A 20,628-nucleotide genomic window follows, 5' to 3' on the forward strand; every position below is an offset into this window, starting at 1 on the left:
ATTTTAAATTTAAAATTGAGTTTAGTAATATAATCATTTTCATTTTTTTCACGTGCGTTATAATTATATAATCTAGCTCTAACTACACTAATGAGGAATTCTATATGGTAACAATATGTAAACACTGTCTGGCTTGTAAAAAACATGTTGGGTCTAAATTAAAAATAATTTATAATATTTAATCTATTAAATTTTTGATGGTGTGTTTAATCTATTGATCTTATTTTATCCCATAAATCAATCAAAACGGTGTTACAATTAATTTTTTAAATATCAAGTTTTTAAGTCGTCAAATGAAAACTTTTCAATGCAGTTAGCTCCCAACTGTTTATAGGCAACCAATATGGCGTTTTTAAACACATTTACATTCTTAGTTATAATTATACCTTTTCACACAGTCTACTGTCAAAATGTATATGTAAACCCAACTTCATGCAAAGATGGGAAAAATACTAAAGAATCTGTTGTTGAGTATTTTAACACTGCAACGATGAAATGTGAAAGCTGTGCACAAAATTCAACATTCCAACAGAGGAGTGCCGACGGTATTTTTAAAATTCTACTATTACTATCTAGACTAGATCTAGCTTAAATCTAATTCTACTCAACTGCTCAACTCTACTCTAACTAATTATTATATTATATAGGTATATTGTGAAAATCTCCCTGATCATTATATAATTATACAATATAGGCCAACATACATAGATTTATGGACAATTATAACCCATTTGTAAATACACAAAAATTATCATTCTGGGCCAAGTAGTTTTTTGGCCGCATTTGCGCGGTTCGCTCTGCATTACGCTTAATCTTTAACCTAGGTGGCATGTGATCTTTAAAAAAAAAACAGATATTAGGACTGCCCGATTTTTTTTTTCGTGGTAGCAATTTATTGTTGACATCTAGATCGAGTTTAATTGTATTACTATTTAGGCCTATATTATTTCAACACCTAAGAATCTAGATCTAGTCTACTACTTGTAAAAAACAGTACAGTGTCAGTAGTGGGTCAGATGATAGACCTAGATCTAGCAACAATCTAATTTTAAAAAAAAAACCACTTAGTGTCCGCATGGAGTCTCACCACTAAAATTGTAATACATCTAATGCTATGCGTATGAATACAAAATGACTCATATGTGATTACACTAGAAAGAATGCGGAGTAAGACAGTACTTTCGGTTTGTTTCTATGTGAAATTGTTACTGAATGGCGCTCAATGGAAATCAGGAGTTCCGATTTTTTTATACGTCTGTCCGCAGACGCCACTTTACTCTAGATTTAGATCTAGAATCTAGCCCCTATTTTAAAATTTTATAGATCTAGATTTTACTGCTAGTTCCTAGATCTAGGCCTATTCTAGATCTAGATGTTTTTAATTGTAGATTTAGAGCAGCCTTCACTCTTTGTCTTTAACAGTTGGCCTATTTACTATTAGTATTTAAAATAGGATGTTGCCTAAGGATTTAAACTTCATTATTGTTTACTTAAACTTTGAAGTTTAAAGAATTAAAACACTACATTTATTTACTATATTTACCTTTAATTAGATACCATTTTAATTATCAAAATTGATTGGAATGTTAAAAAGTGATTTTAAAAAAAATTTGCTTTTAATTGAATTTAAATGGCTAAGATGCTATGACTGATATGGTGGTGGGTTAGTTTTTAAGGAGTGTAGTTGTGATTTGTTTGACCATTCAGATGAAATGTGTTATCTACTAGAGTTCTTCACATTCAAATACACTTTGGGTAAAATGGTTGGGCTTAATTGGCTATTGCTTCAATCAAGTTATATTTTAAAAAGATTTTTTACCCTGAAGAATTTTCAAAATCAATAAAATTAGTAACTTGTAAAACATAATTTTCTTTATAATAAAACAAGTTTTGTATTTTGACAAAATAGTATAACGTATAGTAATCAACATTTTTTTCACCTTATGTTCTGCTCAATATTCTCAGCTATTAAGGCCAAAAAATGTAAAAATAAATAAATGAAAGTTTACATTAAATAAGTCTAAACATTCATTCTTAACCCTTGATGGGAAAAAGTAATGATATAAGTTTAGTTAAGGTTCACATCTGCCACGTCGAGATGATCAATTATGCCCTCTAACAAAATTTAAACTAATTAATCAGAGCTTAATAGTAATTTTTAATTTAATAATATTAATTATACATAATTTTAGTTAGTGTTTCACATTGCTAAATCAAAATGGGCCTTAGAAGTTAAATTTAGTGTTTAGTAAACATAGAATTCATACATGTTTACATTTAATGAGACATTCTTTTTTATGATTTTCACATGATAAGTTTTCCTTATCAGCAGGAACTATTATTTACTCTGTTAGTCTAAATTGAATCAAATTTTAAAAAATCATTTAGGGTCTGTGAAGTTTGTGTTAGTTTCTTGCCTGTAGAAGTTTTATTTCATTAAACAATTCTTTGTTATTATTGGATCTATTTTTTTGCTCTTAAATTTTTTATTAATTTAATTAAATATACAGCTCTGAATGTTTATTGTTTTTATTATTCTGTTACTATTCCTTCAGGATTATTCTGTGAATGTAAACCTGGCTACAAATACTCGCTAAATATGGGAGGGAAAGAAGTGAAATGTGAATTTTGCCCTGGGGTGAGTTTTTTTTGTTGTTGTAAGTTTTTCATGAAATAATCTGTACACTGTTATTAACTTAATGAATCATTAAAAATAATATTGGTGTTGTTTATGATGATGTAATGTGAAGTTTCACAAGTACTGATGGAATGGTCAGGAGGATAAGGTACTGCAGAGAACATGCTGGCCATACTGTTAATGTCCAACACACCTTGACGTGAACTTATAAAATGGAGCAAAACACTAGTATTGTAAGATAGAGACAAAAGGCTTTTTAGCTGAACAATAAAGATTTAATGAAGATTTATCAACCCTATTAACTACAAAAAAGGCAATTGAAAAAACTTGAAAAAACACTATATCACTAGAACAGGTATCCTAACAAAAAGTTCACATAAAACAGTCATTGATTAGCCTACAGAAAGAACTCTTAAGAATAAAAAAAAATCTACTGTTTGTAAAAACATGCAAAAGGCTATGAGTGACTTGTGACACAACCTATTTAATCTGTAGCTTGGGACAGAATGATGTCAACAACTCAGTAAACAAAAATTGGAAAATATCAACTAAAATCCACAATGACAAGTAAAAATGAAGCATGACTAAATCAGTGGTACACAGCTTGTTTACCCATAACAACAGATATAAATTATGTGTAAATAAAATTGGATAGAAATCAGTTACCATGCTTATGTTTTTGAAATGTAATTAACATGAAATAGATTAAAGTTAAACTTAATTCTGCTGCAGGGTGTATCTGATGATGGCTGGGAGTGTGTCAACTGTGGTGACAATCTTAATACAGAAACTAAGAAATGTAACCCTTGTACAGAAGAAACCCAAATTGGTGGTAAGAATCAGCTATTTATTTTGCTGTGATTCCTGTACCAAGCGTCTGCTTATCAAACAAGACTCCACCTTTTGCTTGTATATTTTCTATTTATAATTTTTTTTTTAACTTTGTGAATATACTTGCTTTTTTTAGCCAAATAATATTGGCAGGTCAAAAATATGTTTATATTTCTACTAAGTAGTCTACATGGAGAACATCTGGCTATTCTCATCTTACTCATTTACTGCCCAGGTATTGTGTTTGGATTTCCAAAGCACAATCATCCTATGGGCTATTAGCCTATAGAGCCATATGTCACGTTTATGAAAATGACCTCCAATAGTATAATACTTTGGTTGTCAGCTTAGCTGCTTCCTAGTCTTTGATCTTTTATAAGGAGAGTACAATCTGTTTTTTTATATTGGCTAGTATTCACTTCAGTACCACCTTTTTATGCTGGGTTATTGAGGTGAATGTGTTTTATTTGCTGATTCAGATATAGCAGACGTATGGTTGACAAAGCATTAGTAAAGCATCTGATAGTTGTTAGTTAGGATAATATTCTTACTATTAGTGGTTATTCAACAGAAACTCCAGATTATATTGTATTTGCTTAAAATCATATTATTATGCTTATTGCTGTATTTATTGACCTTTTAGTTAAGTAATTTTACTACTAAACTGCACCATTTTAATATGACTATTTATTACTGGAATAGTTTTTCGTCAGTTGGATGGACAGTACAGTTCTGGAAGTCAAGACTTCTCCTGCATAACCTGCATAAATGGTACCCAACCAGATAGCACAAAATCAAGGTGAAATTTACCTCATCAACTCTCAGTTTAGAGTAATTTTTATTTTGCTGCATGATTCTTTTGGTTGTTTGGCTTTTATACTAAAAGTTGTTTTATCATACTGCCTTTTGCATGGGAAGGAAGGGGGTGCTAATGAGTTTCTCAAAATTGATTTTAAAAAATGTATTTATGAAAATGTATTTTTAAATAGAACTGTTGTTAATAAAATTTCTTAGTCAATTTACATCATTTATTTTTAATAAATCAGTGTAAATGCTGTTCTTTTATTTAAAAAACATAAGATTTGCTCTTAGATAGTTATGATCTCACTTCATCAAAAGTTTTTGTTTTCTCAGGTGTAACAGGTGTAGTGACACAATAAGTATTACAGCCAACCCACTGAGCTGTCAATGTGCTTCCACATCTACAAAGGTACAGCTCTATCTACATAAGGAATTTTGAGTCTGTGTGACAGCATGTTTAATGTGAGAGGATCGTCATGGGGTATAGCAATCGATTGTTTAACCCAGCAGTCTTGTATTTAGTTCCTTGGTTCAAGTCTATAGGGTATCCCTGAGTGTTGGAGAAAGAAAATGGTGGCAAGGCATAGAAACTGGTTACACTATTCCTTCAAATACCAAGATCTACTTCATCTTCCTTGTTGGCCATTAGTTCTGCACAGACAAAAACATAACACATATTTTTTTTCTTAATTTTCATTTCATTGTTCTTAAGCACATGCATTAGCACACACTTTAAAAAATTTGTTTTTATACTATTTAAAGGTAAAGGGCATCTGCTTAACCAAAGTTGATGTAGTGAATTTAGATAATCGTGTACAAATTGAGGTATGTTTTTTTTTTTTTTTTTTCTTATAAAATGTATTTATGGTAGAGTTCTTTTTAGGATCCGGAGTCAGTATTAAATTTAAGTATTAAAGTATTTAAGTATTAAATTTCACCACCCAATGTTAACTGACAAATACCATGTAAAACTAGGATATATATTTCTTATGCTTGCTTTATGTAAAATGGTATGATTTCAGAGGATTTATATCTTATGAAAACTAATTAAGTCTCACTGAAGTGCTATTTAAAAAAAATGTATTAAAATTTTTTTGAAAATATCAAGTGTCCCTTAACTATAACATTTGCCAATGTGAAAAAAAGATAATTTTAGGAAATTAAAATAGAGAGGATAGTTTCAAAGATAATTTTAGGAAATTAAAATAGAGAGGATAGTTTTATGTATGTAGATAATAAAATATCCAGAGGATTTAAATTTTCTCTAGTGAAAGTTACAATGCATGTAGCCAAACTATTAATCTATTGAGTTTATTCTTATAAAATAATTTTTGAAAGATTTATTTTGTAATAACTGATATAAAAAAACTACAGGAGCCTATTGTCATTGTATTTCAGAAAACAGGCACAGCTTTTACCTCAGATTATCTGACCTCCAACCTTCTGGCTGACTATATGATCTGTAATGTAAGCACTTTATTAATGTTAGCTCAGTCTATCTCACCCACCTTTAGGCTGACTATATGATCTGTGATGTAAGTACTTTATTAATGTTAGCTCAGTCTATCTCACCCACCTTTAGGCTGACTATATGATCTGTAATGTAAGTACTTTATTAATGTTAGCTCAGTCTATCTCACCCACCTTTAGGCTGACTATATGATCTGTAATGTAAGTACTTTATTAATGTTAGCTCAGTCTATCTCACCCACCTTTAGGCTGACTATATGATCTGTGATGGGGAACAGGTCATTACCCCCCCCCCCCCTCCCCCCAGTCAATTACCCCTCTGACATTTCCACCAATTAGCCCCTAATTAGGGCTATTGCTAGGATCAGGGCTAGGATTAGGTTTAGTGTAATGGTCAAGGTTAAGCTTAAACCAATGTCTGGCGTTGGTTTTGGTTTTGTGATAAGTTTTAGGCTGAGGTGAATGCTTAGGTTTTGGTCTTTTTCTTAAGGTTAGGATTAAGGTAATATATAGATATAGAATTTGAGTTAGAGTTAGGATTCTAACTTTTGGGGGGGGGGGGGGGGGAGGAGGGGGAGAGTAATTGCTCCAGAGGGGTTAAATACAGTGGGGGGGGGGGGGGGGTAATGTCCTGCAGCCTCTGTGATGTCATTACTATTTTATTGATGATGTGAAAGAATATTTTCATTTACTGTACTAGGCTATACTAAACAATTATTATTGAAAACCATCTTCTTGTGACTTCTTCAGGAATTAAAAAACATAACAGCATGCCAGTCACTGGCTAATATGTGCACCCTCATACTGTACAAGGGAGGCATGACCACAACATACAGTCCACCAAATGCTTGTACTTTATTTGCCAAAGTGTATGTTCGTTTATACTATTTTAAAAAACTTTTTTGTATTAGTAGCTTTTTTCCCTCATTATAAGAAGTAGTTTCCCCACAAATTTGTTTTTAACTCTTACAAATTTTGATGTTATTTTTATAGTAGTTTGTATATCATTTTTCAATGAGATATGTTTTGTTTCATGATTTATTCTATTGTAAATTTTTGTTTGCTTGGCAGTTTGCTTTTATTAGTTAATTAATATCTTGGTTCATCACTTTCTTTCAGAGATCAGACCCAGGTGACAACAACAAAGCCTACAATCTTTAATACAGATGCAGGAGACAGAGTACTCTACATAGACAACGCACTCAACATTCAGTGGACTGTTGATCCTGCCATGAAGTTTCCCTTTGTGGTGGGCCAGTTCTCTCTAGCGGGTTTGTTTGAAGGCTTCCAGGACATGACTGGCCGTCTCCTGCAGCTTTGTGAAGCTGACGAAAATGTTTTAAATGCAGCTTTTGTCTTTGGGACCTACTACTCGTACAAGGTGAGTTACGCGAGTACCGCCTGGCAGCTCAAGTTATACTTATAAAAAGTTATTTGTTTAAATAATAAATAATTTATGCTTAGAACAAGAGAAGTTATATAGATGAAATTATTTTGTTTCATAGAAGTCAAAAAATTAATAGAAGTTTTTCAATGTATTTAAAGTTTATTTATTTATTTCAGTGTTCTATATCAGTAAGCTCACTAATGGACCAAACACTCTTTCCTCTCAAGTTTTATGAAGTCTGTATCCTTAATTGTATAACTCAATTTTATGTTATATCAATCTAATTATTATATTGTAAAAAATAATTTTAGCTAGATGTATCAGAATTTTATTTAATTCAACAATCATGACATTTCCTTAACAAAATAACAGTTATCAAGTTCACAGATTCAGGAACTACCAAAACTCTCAAGATACCTGTAAAAATACTCAATTTTATAAATAATAATGGTGAAAAAGTTAATCAAGGTACTGTATTTTTATTATAGATTTTAAAATGTTAGGTTTCTAGGTTTTTTTACATGAAGTTACCATTACAATATAAAATAATTTAATGCCAGCATAATTTGTTACATTTTTTAAAAATTTCAAATTTGCACCAATTATTTTTATCAAAATGGTGCTTCTTAAATACCTAGTGTTCTGACTTCGGTAGATGGATGTTTTGAACCAGGACAGAGTGTAAAAAAACAGAAAAGCTTACACGCCTGGACTACCTGATCTACCATTAATTTAAAAAATTTTTTTGACACTACCATTTCTCCCAGTCTTACTTTTTTTTCTCCAGTAAGGAACACTAATTAAAAGTTCAGTTTCCCCATTATCATTTTGCCATATCTTTGCTTGCTTATACATAGTTTTAGTCTTTTTCAGTGTATTGTTTCTGCTCTGTTGCAGATGAGTCAAAAACAAAAACACAAATAACTGAGATTAATGTAAAAATATGAAAATAGTTCTTTATGTGTTTGACAGGAATAATGCAGAAATGGCAATTAGCATATCGTTTTTTTCTGGTGGACAGCATAGGTGCAAGAGAGCAGATTGATAAACGTAAGTTTAGACCTGATACAATTAAAATATATAATTAATTAATAAAAGCGTAATGTTACTATGATTCTCAACTTTATTATATAAAACAAATTTTTTCTTCCATCATTAAAATTTTTATTAGGAAATCTTTTAACATAAGATGTTAGTATAATAATTATCTAAATTTAAATACTACTTTATTACATTTTAAATTTTTAGTAGGATGTTTCAATTGTTAACATCATTTTTATAACGTGTATGAGACTTTTTGTTGAATTAAATGTTTTACTGTATTCTCAGAACCAGTCTATGTCAGGTACGCCAAAAACATTCGTCTTCTGGTGGAATTGCGCTCTGATTCGGCTGATGGAAAAACTTACATCCCATATTTTGAGATTGAATATGCCGAAGCCAGTTTGACTGATAACCAAGTAGATGTATGTAGAGTACTTGTGTTACTAGCATCAATTTTTTACAACACTCTACCGCTATGCTATAAGCAATAAAATGAGGCATCACATCTAGCATGAATTATGATGAATACAAAACTTAATCCATTCACAAAAACAGCTCAATGAATATTACAGCTTTGCTAACAAAAAACTCAATGAACAACACCAAACTCTACCATCAGTCAAGTTCCCACAACAAATTTACAATATTAATACCAGAATTATTAAACATTTTGAGACTACATACAATAATAAAAATCAGCTCAACTACTCTGGCACTGACATTTTATTTACAACTGTATGTATTTTCTAGATAAGCTTCCAAGTAAGCTACAGCATGAGCCAGAGTAGCTATACAAGAAACTTCCAGATAGCCACAGGGACCCTGAGCAGCTTTGCCCTCCTGTATGCGGGGTTTAGAACTTACGTCTGGAGCAGACGTGCTGGACGTATAAGCATTGACTTCCCCACTCTAGCCAACTTCATATTCTACTTATGTGCATCACTCTCCAACTGCTTCTTTGTCATCGTCTATGGCGTTGGATTTTACTTCTTTATATTTTATAAGGTAGTCCTCATCATCCATAAGTATTGATGAATACATTCTAATCAATCAAGTTAGATAACAGATAGATAACAGTATTGTGTTATGGTTTTTTTTCTTCTGTTGGAATTCTTGTTATGGTTAAGGTTGCCAAACTTAAAATAAAATATTTTTTTTGTATGATAAAAAAAAATTATAATTATAGTATGGGGGATTATGGGAGAGGGGGGGGGGGCGTGGTCTTTTGGCAGAGCTTTAAGCAGCTAACCCAAAAGTCCGCCCAGCTCTGATGGTCCCTGACACATTCGGGAAAGTAAAGTCGACTGGGTATAGTGCTGACCACATTATCCATCATAGGTCGAGGTCACTGAAACAGGTGAATTCTACTTCATCTGCCCAGTGTTCTTTAACAATTAGAATAGAATTATGAGTTCTCAGCATCAATATATGGTTTACCTCGTAAAATCAGTTCGCTGTAAGTGATTATAATTAGTTTATAGTTGAATTAGTTTAAATTGAGCTTTGTTGTCTTCAGCGCCAGAACGTGATTTACCTTGTACACCCTGATGGTCAAGCCTACAAAGACTGGATAGCTCTGTTTGGTGCAGCTTTTGCTTTAAAAGGCCTGGCTCTCTTCCACATGATTGTGATGCAGTGCTCAGCGGATGTGTTCCTCATTGACTGGGAACGCCCCAAGTCCCTGGGTGGAAACTCAGGAGATGGGAAAAAGCAGAAAAGCATGGTGTCCATATGGAGGACATATTTTGTAGCCAATGAATGGAATGAGATCCAGGTTAGTTTGTGTCAGAAATATTAATAACCTGTTTTTTATCTATTGTTTTAGATGAGAGTATGAATTCAAATACTCTGTTTTTAAAAATTATGTACATAAGAAAACAGTCACTAGTATGACATCCTATTGGACTTAGTGTTTTAGCCAGAAAAGGTAACTTGCTATAGAAAATACAGAAAATTGTTGTTTAGACGAATTGTCTTTTGTTAGGCTTTGAAAAACCCACTGCATGTTTATGATGCTATATCTTTTTAAAATGACTGCTTTCATTTCTCCTCACCTGTTTGTTAAATTGGTGCACTGATCTTTAATTTCTTGAAATATTTTTTCTCTCTGCAGACCAAACGAAAGATTAACCAGGTCTTCCAGATATTTGCTGTTGTTTTCTTCTTGGTTGTGGTAGGGTTTGAGGACACGACCACCATGGACCCAGACGGGACAGTCAACAAAGCTTCTGACGTCTACATGAGCCAGCAGAGCAAAATGTACCGCATGGCGCTGGCAGCCACGGTCTACATCCTCATAGGTCAGAGGTCATTCACAATAACACTTGAGCACAATGCATAAATGGGGAACCTTTAAGCTTGTCACCAAGACATAAAGCTAATTTTTGTTTGAATTGCAACCTTAACCTTAATTCTGAGGCTTGTTGTAATCCTTAAAGCAATACTTGCGTACAGACTTAATTTCAGTAATTTATTTCCCTACCAAAGATGATAGAAATACTCATATATTTTTATATTTTTTTTTAATAATAACAGACATCAATACATTTTTTAAATTTTTTAAAAACTGTTAAACTTCAATTTCAGGTATAGTTCAGATGATTTTCTTCCTGTTCATTTATGAGCGTTTCATCACTGATGATATCAGGGAGTTTGTGGACATTTGCTCCATGAGTAACATCAGTGTTTTCATCATGGCTAATGCGGAGTTTGGCTATTATATTCACGGTAGATCTGTACATGGCTGTTCTGATGTTGGCATGGATGAGATGTCTGAGATGATCAAACGGGAGGAGGTTGGAATTGTTTTCCTCTTGATATAAATATTTATTCTATAACATGTACAAATTTTATAACATTAAATCCTAGACGTAATATACACTGACGCCTGTAATTTTGTTAAACCTATGCTTCAAAAAAAAGGTGCTTTAAATTAAGTAATCAACTAGTTTTATTCTCCAAAATTATTTATCTTGTATACAAGTAGTTTTTTTTTACATGTTAAATAGCTGTCAACTACTAATTATTTGGTTGAAATAGATATCAAACTAAGTATGTTTCTTTTAGGATGATCTTGTTGGCCAGAGAGGGCTAGTCCCTAACACAGATGCTCAAACCTTTGTCATGGCCATACCCAAACGTCTGAGGGAAAAATACACAGCAGTGTACATGCCGGTGCAGCTAGAGGTTTGTTTGTTGCTGGCACTGTTAGTTCAGCTTGCTATGTGGGTTTAGTTGAAGGTTTGATCTCATAGAAAAGCCATAATACATGTTTCAAATTTTGATCTCACAGAAAAGCCATACAATATTTTTAAAGTTTTGATATCATAGAAAAGCCATAATACATGTTTAAAGTTTTGATCTTATAGAAAATCCATAATACATTTTTCTAGTTTTGATTTAATAGAAAAGCTGTAATACATGTTTAAAGTTTTGATCTTATAGAAAAGCCATAATGTATGTTTTAAGTTTTTATCTCATAGAAAATCCATGATACACATTTAAAGTTGTAATCTTAAAATACATGTGTAAAGTTTTGATCTCATAGAAAAGCCATAATACATGTTTTAAATTTTGATTTCATAAAAAAGCCATAATACATGTTACAAGTTTAACATAGGCGCTAACACTTGTTTTCCCAGAATGCAACAAGCCGCATGGGTAAATCAGCTGCCAATAAAGACAAGAGCACTGAAGCTTATTTAACATTGAACAGATTTTTCTCTGCATTTATTGACCATGTAAGTGATCTACAACATAATTTATTATAATACATTCCAATTTCTTTTTATTATGTTCTTTAATTAATTAATTAATTATTTATTTGTTATTAATTTTTCTATTTATGTTTTCATAATAAAAATGTATTTCAGTCTATTCGTGACATCGACTATGTGGTGAAGGACAAAAATTTCCTGGAGAAACTTCTTGATACAGAGTTTCTGGAACTCACAGAGAAAGGAATATTTTACAATGGTAACTAGTACCTATAGCCTACTAATCTACTGTTGATACTTGTGTTAATAATTATCTAATGTTTATAGATACTGGTCAAGTTCATATGATTATTTAATGTTTACAGATAACGGCCACTCTTTTGACAATGTGCTGTTCTATGGCAATGAACTGATGCTGCTCATCTTTGACTTGCTGCTGTTTTGTATCATTGATCTGATCTGCATGGACTATGTGTTGGCTGGAGTCCTCACTTATGTTATCACTGAGGTAGTATTCTAGCTCATCCATCATGTTTTAGTATCTACATGGGTGTATTGTAATGGGATGGCTGGAGTCCACACTTATGTTATCACTGAGGTAGTATTCAAACTCATCCATCATGTTTTAGTATCTACATGTGGGTATTGTAATGTCACTTATGTTATCAGTGAAGTAGTATTCTAACTTCTCCATCATGTTTTAGTATTTACCAGTTGGTGTTGTAATGGGATGGTTGAGTGGTAGGGCACATACTAGCTCACCTGAAAGTCTTAAGTTTGGTTCCCATACTCTAGAATAACTCCCAGTACAATGGCTCATCTCTGATATATACCTGCTTCTCCTGAGTATATTTAATATGGCTGGACATAGCCCTGAGCACATAATCCCCTCATATGTAGAGTCACAAAAAGAGATGAACACATCCTCTTTTTATTTTTATAAGGATGAGGTTTAGGAAAATCATTGTTTAGTTGTATAATATTTACCAACTTTCATGTTATTTTTACAGAAACAGTTTATTTGATTGATCTATAAAAAAGAATCAAAGTTAACCAGTTTTATAAAATCTTATTTCAGCTCATTTGCCTCATACGTGACACAGCAGGTAAAAAGAACCTTGCAAGAAAGACATTGGTTGATGAACGATTTTTAATTTAAAAACAACACAAAACATTAGGACATAATATGTTTTTACTTTGTTTAACTTCAAAAGTTTAAGGCTGGATTAAGTTTTAATGTGTAAAGTTAAATTTGGGCAACCATAATAAGCTTAATTAAACTAGATGTAATTCACAAGCCAAAATATATTTTCCGTAAAATCAATAATCCTATTCACTTGGCATACAATTCTGAAAAAAAATCTACACATTCATCATACAACCATGTTTACCTTAACCAAACATTACATAGCTTTCTATTCGTTAATCAAAGTAATGTTTATAAAGAAACATGTCATTTACTGGGTACTACCAATGGGCACACACAATATAGACTCATCTTGAATGACATTCCAACCTTATGTGGCACCTACTACATTTATTCCAACATAATTGACATTGTTCATTAAGCATGTGAAAATTTCACATTGTGATATTCTTAAGCATAAAAATGAAATATGTGCCTTAAATAATATTTCACTTTGCTTTTTTTATATATATTTATTTTAAATCTATTAATTTGTATTTTATGGTTTTGAATTAACTGTCATATTTTATTTCTTGGTGCTACAAAAGATGAATCTTAAAGTTTACTGAATTAGTGGTTTTTATTACAAATATAGTTGAAAGTGCTAATTTTTAAATGTAAAACTTATATTTTTAATATAGATATATCTCAATTGTTAAAAATATTTTTTAATCCTACCTTTCATTTGAATTAAATGGTTATACTAGATTACCACATATTGGTAATTATCCGTCCAAAATAATTAATCATGCAAATGTTTTAGATTCTTTTTAAAACTTGGATTTTTAAATGGTTCAAACTAGGTTGTTAATCATTCCTGTGTTGGTGAGTTTATGTTGACATGTTATGGTAAAGTTATTGTCATTCTGGATATTGTCATTACAGTTTGGATTCATGTTTTTTCCTAGCATTGAATAGATTTTTTAAAAAAGTTTGTGATCTGGCCGAATAACTTTCCCTATTTTTTAAAACAATTGTGCATTTTTGTAATGTTTGGTAGTTATATAATCAAATATCTGATTCCAATTATTTTTAAGAACTTACTCTTGTAGATCTGTAATGCTTATTGTCATTAAAGGTTTAGTTCTTTTGTTTTTAATTTTGCTCTTGAATATATTGATTCAATTGTAAGTAACAATATTATTTTATTCCAAAATCTCTTGTAACTTGTAAATACATTAATGGTTGTGTTGGTGACAGAGAGAAATGAGTGTAAACTTTGTTTAAGAATTAAGTCCTGTGAATGATGATGTAATGTCAAACTTTATTTGTAAAATAGAAAACATAATAATACTGGTATGTAGAGTATATTCTTTAAATTAATACATTGTAATACTTAAAATATTTGTAATATATTTATTTGAATGTATTAAAATTAGATTTCTATTACACTTGTATTTTCATAAGTGCTAAAATTTATTTTTTACTGCCTTTTTAAATATATTACAGCTAGTGGCATATGTAGAATTGGGTCACTGGAGAGTGTTAAACAAAAATTTAAAAACTAAAAGCATTGATATAGATGAAGCATTGTCTTAAATTCTTAAATAGCTTCAACTTAATTTGAGACAGCTGTTATTTTAAAGGTCCATGGGTAAGGTGTTCTATTACTCCTTAACACACTCGCTTATGCCACTGATTGTAACCCTATGTTTGGTCTTTAATGAATTGTAAAAAAAAAATTGCCTAAATAATTCTCGTTTGATAACTTTACTTCTGAATTTTAAAGGATTCAGCTCACTACATAGTAAACTAATTTTTCTTAAAAAGCTCATCTAGTTTCTAAAACACTTAGTGTAAATTAGAACCGTTGCACACAATGTTAATAAAACTTAGTCTCTTCCCCCTTAGAACTCGAGGTGAAAAACATTCTAAATCTTTGATGTACGCATATCTTGATAACCCCTGATTGGTAAACTGGCTTGCTTTGATTTCACTAACAAGGGGCGCTATCTGGCAATCACAGTGTAGGGGATTCCCGGTTATGTTGACGAATACAGAATCTATTTTTGACCAGTTCAGGACTTCCTCAAGGCTGAGTGACGTAATGTTGTTGTGTTGTAGATCAAGGACGATCACTCCATTTTGGTTGTTTGTATTTAAGGGGAGACGAACCTCTGAGATGTGGTTCCAGCTGAGATCCAGGTGCCGGAGCTTGGGGAAATTTGTCTGAAAGTCTAACAGCTCGCTGGGTATAGCTTTAAGTCCTGATCTAGAATAATTCATCATTCTGAGTTCGGGATATTTAGCGTTTTGTAGCATCAGGTTAAAATAGTGGGCTATCATCATCGTTGGGTGGCTTTCGTCCAACACACGCAGTTTTCGGTAATTGCACTGTACTTGTAGACTTTGGAGTTTCTTCAGAAGTGATTGGAAGTCTTCATTTGTGTAGTTCTTATTTGACTTAGGGCGTTGCTTTACCAGGGGTGATTGGGGTATTTTAATTCTATTTGGGCTTGCAGCAGGCGTCAAAAGCCCCTGACCAACAGGCACCGAAAGCCCCTGACCTACAGGCACCGAAAGTCCTAGGCTAACTGTGTGAATGTAGCTGTGTGTCAGGACCCCAAACTGTGTTACAGAAACTCCCTGCCTGTCGACCGTAGACAAAAACCCAAACAGTCCAGCCAACGAATAATTTTCCCTGGCTTTAAAAGACGCCCATGTAGGACGTGGACGTGTATCCCTGGAAATCTTCACCGGACGAGACGGGGCGGGGTCAATGGTCTCGCTCACATTCACAGTGGCCAAGTATTCTAGTGTGCTATGCTGACCGCAGTCGTATTCGGGCGTCAGGTGACTTAAACTGTCAGAGCTCTTCATTGTACTGAAACTAGATTCGTCGCTCACCCAGGATGAGTCACGAATTTCCAACACACGTAGTTGGTCTGGTGTGGAGTAGACCTCAGGGTTCTTAAAATCGGCGTATTTATCCATCAAGATACATTTAGAAACAGATAGCCCTACAAGCCTTGGCGCTTTCATTGGCCAAGGGAGGGATAATTTCCCGCCATTACTGCATTCAGCGCGCAGGAATACCGAAATGTTAGGTAAGCCTTGTAACCAGTTCCGTAACGTTGCAAAATGCCAGACGTTATTTCCGGTCACGTGACAGTGAATGTTAATTACTGCCTGGGGTGTTGTGGTGTTCTCTACGTATTTCCCGAGAATCAAAGGATCCTCCTGGTGTGTGCACATGCTCTCCCACCCTGGGGGGACTGGACTACTTGTTTGGGCGGAAACACAAATGGCGCAGAGAGCAATAATACATGTAAAAGAAAAACGCATCCCTTTCATTTGAAGAAATACAATGAAGTTCATTATTTTCGGTTCTTTTGGACAAAAAGTTCTTTCGAAATTCTTTAGTTTCTTTGCAATCAATGTAAATTTGAAGTGAATAGTATAGTCTGGTTTTGTTTTCTCTGAAACAAGAAAATATAGTTGAAAAAATAAACAACACACCGAAGGATCTACATTTTCTGAAAGTCATCGAGCTTGCAACTTGACAGTCAGCTTCCAGAGTGTCTTACCCGAACGAAATGGAATTTATATAGAAAACATACTTTTACCAGTGTCCGCCCCCCCCCCCCCCCCCCGGAAAATGTCGTCGTCGTCCCCCCCCCCCCGGAGAAAAAAGTCTGGAAGAAATACTTCTTCCAAAGCTTCTACTCTTTGGGGGTTGACTTTAAATGACGTCACACTAATTCATCCCAGTTTCACCACTCTCTTCCCTGTTGTTCAATACATTCTCAAAATATCTTTCACCCTAAATAAAACTGTGATGGTTTTCATCGTTTTTACTCTCACGAAATACAAAACGAATACCACATATCAAATTGTTACACGATTCCGAAAAAAAACATCTCTCCTCAGTATGTGTGTGACGTCATTTATGGATGACCTCTCAACCCCAAGTTTACGAAACACTGACCTGAATTAGAGATACGATACGTTGTTACAGACTTCGTGAGACAGTTAACAGAATATGTACTGTAAAACTTCGCATTATAAACCTACATTATAGTTAAACGCCCTAAAGAGACGAAGTACAGGAATCATTCTTGTAGTGATAGCCCAGTAAATCTAGACATGATTCCAGACTACAGCCTCACATCATCACATCAGCAAATTCTTGCCATGCCGCTAAATTAAGCCGGAGAGATGAAAGAGGCGTGAGTTTAGTATGACTAGTATGGGGGGGGGGGGGTGTAATTCATTTATGATGTACTCACGGAGGCGGGTTTGGGTCGCAAAAAGTTGACTTTTGTAAACGCATGTAGGTGTTGGGGGGGGGGGGGGGGTTCTTGTGTATGTCTATAGTATGTTTAAATAAAGATCAACATAAAATATGATGCAGCAAACGGCAGTGCTCGTGTTTAATACAGAACAAAAGCTCAGCTGTTTATTAAATCATGTTTATAAAGGAGATACCTCTGTGTTAAGCGGGGCATGTTTAGTTGCTTTGATACTCAACATCCCTTTTTGGATGATGTGGGAGAAAAAAAAATCATATATTTATACTTTTCATTTCTTACCCCCAAAGCATTCTATATTTCACTTAAAACGATAACAACATAAATTACCAAAGCAGATAAACCATTATAGCAATTATTAAAATTATTATTATTATAAAAAAGCAGAGATGTGAACTCCACTGTATACTTGTCAAGATATACTAAAATAAAAAAAATAATTAAAATAATTAAATCACAGTATTTAGCCTATAATAACACATGAAATACCTCTGTATCAAGCGAGCGATGAAGAAAACAGTTACTTTGATATTCAGCATCTGATTTGGTTGATATGGGAGAAAATTTAATTATTTGAACAATTTGCATACTTACTTGCTTACAAGTGTAATGAAGGTCTCACTTGTCGTGGATTCACTTCCAGGTCTGACAGTGTCTTCAATATGTAAGGAGTCTCACTTTTAGGGTCGACAGCCAATTAAATATTCGTGGTCTCACTCAATCCGTTTTGAGCAGTTGGCCAAATATTGTAAAAGTGGTTTCACTTTTTGGCCTGACAGCCAAAACTGGACATCTAGCTTAATGTAAGGGTTTAACAGCCCAGCCGAGGTTTAGAAATTTCTTGAACATTCTTGCTTTTATACTATAAGGAAGTGCAGTAGCAAAAATACTCAACGCCCCACCCTTTAGTTTGGAAAAAAAATGCTAACAATTTTTCAATAACGTGTGTGCGTGTGTGGGTGACGGCGATAACCTAATTTCTCGAGATCCAGGGAGAAGGCGTAACTGACCCAGTTCACGTAGACGGGCTTAATCCCGACATATTTTAATACCCGGACACATCGTGCAGACGTCTCGAGATCTAGCGCGGGAGAGACATCCCACGTGACCAGCTTGGTCACTGTGACGAATCGAACGTCAAAACATGCAGTTGGTGTATTTAAACAAATATGTCTGCATTTTGTTTTTTCGTGTTATTTATGAGGCCAGTAGTATGTAAGAAGAGTAAAAACGGTTTATTTTTTTTTTTAACATGAAGACGTTATTCAATTAAACTAAAAATTCCATTTACGGGACCATCTATGAATGACGTCACTTTAAAAAAAAAAGATTTATTCCAACCCCCCTCACCCTAAAATGACATCCCATCTCAGCCTATAGCGCCCCCCCCCCTCAAAATAGCGGCTTTTGTTTTTTAAAACTTCGATTTCTTTATAGAATATTTTACTGACCTTGGTCAACCTAGCGTATAATAATAATTAAATTCTTGTTACGATTTTTACGAAAATATTTAAAAACACGAAATAACATAAACGTTAGTGTTTAAGTTGTTTAACATTATTTTTTAAAACTGCCAAAGTGTATCGTCACACGTTTTGAAACCAGAGGCGTAGCTACCCCTCCCGGTGCCCGGGGCGAACTTTCATATATATATATATATATATATATATATATATATATATATATATATATATATATATATATATATATATATATATATACACATATATATGCGTGTGTGTATGTGTGTGCGACAGTCTGGAAAAAAATTAACAATTACGCTGATTGTCGTTCGCTAAAACTTCACTGGACGCCAATTAAATTCCCCTTAAGATGCCGAAACGAATAAAAAGTAGAAAATCAAAAGAGCTTAGAACAGTGGGCTCCATCGAACTCGAGAGGTTCGGTAATTCAGTCACAGGGCTTCCGCTGAGGTCAAGACACACACCCGACTCATAGGATTCACGATCGGATTTTGTCATTGTGGACGAAACAACTATTAAGGAGGGTTCGGTGTTTGCGCATATGAAACTGGTGGGGTTCGGTACTCCAAAAAGTTAAGAACCACTGCTTTAGAGTGTATTTTGTAGAAGGTGCAAGCCTTATTTGGTCTACTTTTGGTCGTGTCTTTAGAACAATTTCGATAATAGCAAGCCAATATTGCAATTTTGAATTATCAGTTAGGTTGAACAAAGTAATAATCAGTACAATATACTAATTTTTTTCTCTCTTAAAATTTTGGCAAAGAGCGTCGCTTCCCATCCACCCGCTCCGACAGTCTGCTATTTTACTGATCGGATAGCGCTACAAGAATCCGTTATATTCATTTCTTTTTAATGCAGTGATCCAGGCAAGATGTAATGCAATCAAGTAAAAGTATCTGATCTATCACGATCAAGTTGAGAGAATCGTAAGAATCGTACAAAGAACTAGTCACGTTATTACTTAGCAAATCTGGGTAGTGAAATCGTACATTAAGTGTTAATACAATTGATTTTTTTTCTAAGTGTTAAAAGAGTTATCTAGCAACCGATCCAGTACAAATCCTGCGATTTTTGTTAGTGAAAAAGAGCCCCACCATCTTGGACAAAAATGGTAGAGCGGATTTTAAACGTCACTAACTCTTTTTTACTTTCTCGTATATACGAAGTATAGAGAAAGTCTTGTAATCGTGCACAAAAATAACATAAAATTTTGACAGTTTTCACCGTTTTACACCTCAGTCCTTCATCACATCCAGAGTTTCTTCCAGGCATCTGCTTCCCCCCCCCCCCCCCACCGAAATATTTTTACCCCCCCCCCCCCCGAACGAAATGAAATTTATATAATTTATAAAGAAAATATATACTTTTAACAGTGTCCGCCCCCCCCCGAAGTAAGTCTACCGCCCCCCCCCCAGAAAATTTCAAGTGCCCCCCCCCCCCCCGGAGAAAAATGTCTGGAAGAAACACTGATCACATCCGGAGTATAGAGGACTTATTTTAATCAAGCAAAAATTATAAATACAAATATAAAAACAATTCTGCGTTTTATGCGTTATCGACTCGGAAAAACTGGACTTTGCAATTCTGTCCGTATGTCTGTGTGTATGTATGTCGGTGTGTCTGTAAACACGATAACTTGAGTACGGTTAAAGCTAGGTTGATGAAATTTCATATATAAGTATTTTATCAAAATCGTAGATCCGTATCAACTTTTGAGCGATTTCCGATAACCGGAAGTGGTACTTTTTTACTTTGAATTTTTCAAAAGCCTATAACTTGAGTGCTATTTCAGATAAATAAATGAAATTTCACATGTAAGTA

At 33.6% G+C, this 20,628-nt stretch overlaps 2 protein-coding genes across 2 annotated transcripts; one reads left to right on the forward strand and one right to left on the reverse strand.

Moving 5' to 3' along the window:
- Positions 1 to 339: 339 nt before the first annotated feature.
- On the forward strand, positions 340 to 14,462 carry LOC131930779 (meckelin). Its single transcript, XM_059287397.1, has 22 exons — positions 340 to 545; positions 2,556 to 2,638; positions 3,371 to 3,470; positions 4,172 to 4,268; positions 4,604 to 4,679; positions 5,033 to 5,095; positions 5,669 to 5,737; positions 6,491 to 6,609; positions 6,860 to 7,121; positions 7,304 to 7,367; positions 7,500 to 7,595; positions 8,100 to 8,177; positions 8,457 to 8,593; positions 8,922 to 9,176; positions 9,688 to 9,945; positions 10,285 to 10,471; positions 10,758 to 10,966; positions 11,238 to 11,357; positions 11,813 to 11,911; positions 12,044 to 12,146; positions 12,253 to 12,395; positions 12,966 to 14,462. Exons 1-22 carry the CDS (start codon positions 344 to 346, stop codon positions 13,044 to 13,046), a joined length of 2,901 nt encoding a protein of 966 aa, XP_059143380.1. The 5' UTR covers positions 340 to 343; the 3' UTR covers positions 13,047 to 14,462.
- A 60-nt stretch (positions 14,463 to 14,522) lies between these two features.
- On the reverse strand, positions 14,523 to 16,007 carry LOC131930777 (uncharacterized). The gene has a single exon (XM_059287395.1). It carries the CDS (start codon positions 16,005 to 16,007, stop codon positions 14,865 to 14,867), a length of 1,143 nt encoding a protein of 380 aa, XP_059143378.1. The 3' UTR covers positions 14,523 to 14,864.
- Positions 16,008 to 20,628: the final 4,621 nt, after the last annotated feature.

This window comes from Physella acuta, unplaced genomic scaffold, assembly GCF_028476545.2.
Source record: "Physella acuta isolate Inbredline_101_S28 unplaced genomic scaffold, ASM2847654v3 ptg001844l, whole genome shotgun sequence".
In the NCBI taxonomy this organism is placed as follows: Eukaryota; Metazoa; Mollusca; class Gastropoda; family Physidae; genus Physella; species Physella acuta.

Bases quoted from the DNA above. Each gene is read 5' to 3' on its own strand.
- LOC131930779 (XM_059287397.1), top strand. From the start codon at position 344: ATGGCGTTTTTAAACACATTTACATTCTTAGTTATAATTATACCTTTT. The intron at 7,596-8,099 runs GTACTGTATTTT...TGTGTTTGACAG, and splicing joins TGGTGAAAAAGTTAATCAAG to GAATAATGCAGAAATGGCAA. The intron at 12,147-12,252 runs GTAACTAGTACC...TAATGTTTACAG, and splicing joins GAAAGGAATATTTTACAATG to ATAACGGCCACTCTTTTGAC.
- LOC131930777 (XM_059287395.1), bottom strand. From the start codon at position 16,007: ATGGATAAATACGCCGATTTTAAGAACCCTGAGGTCTACTCCACACCA.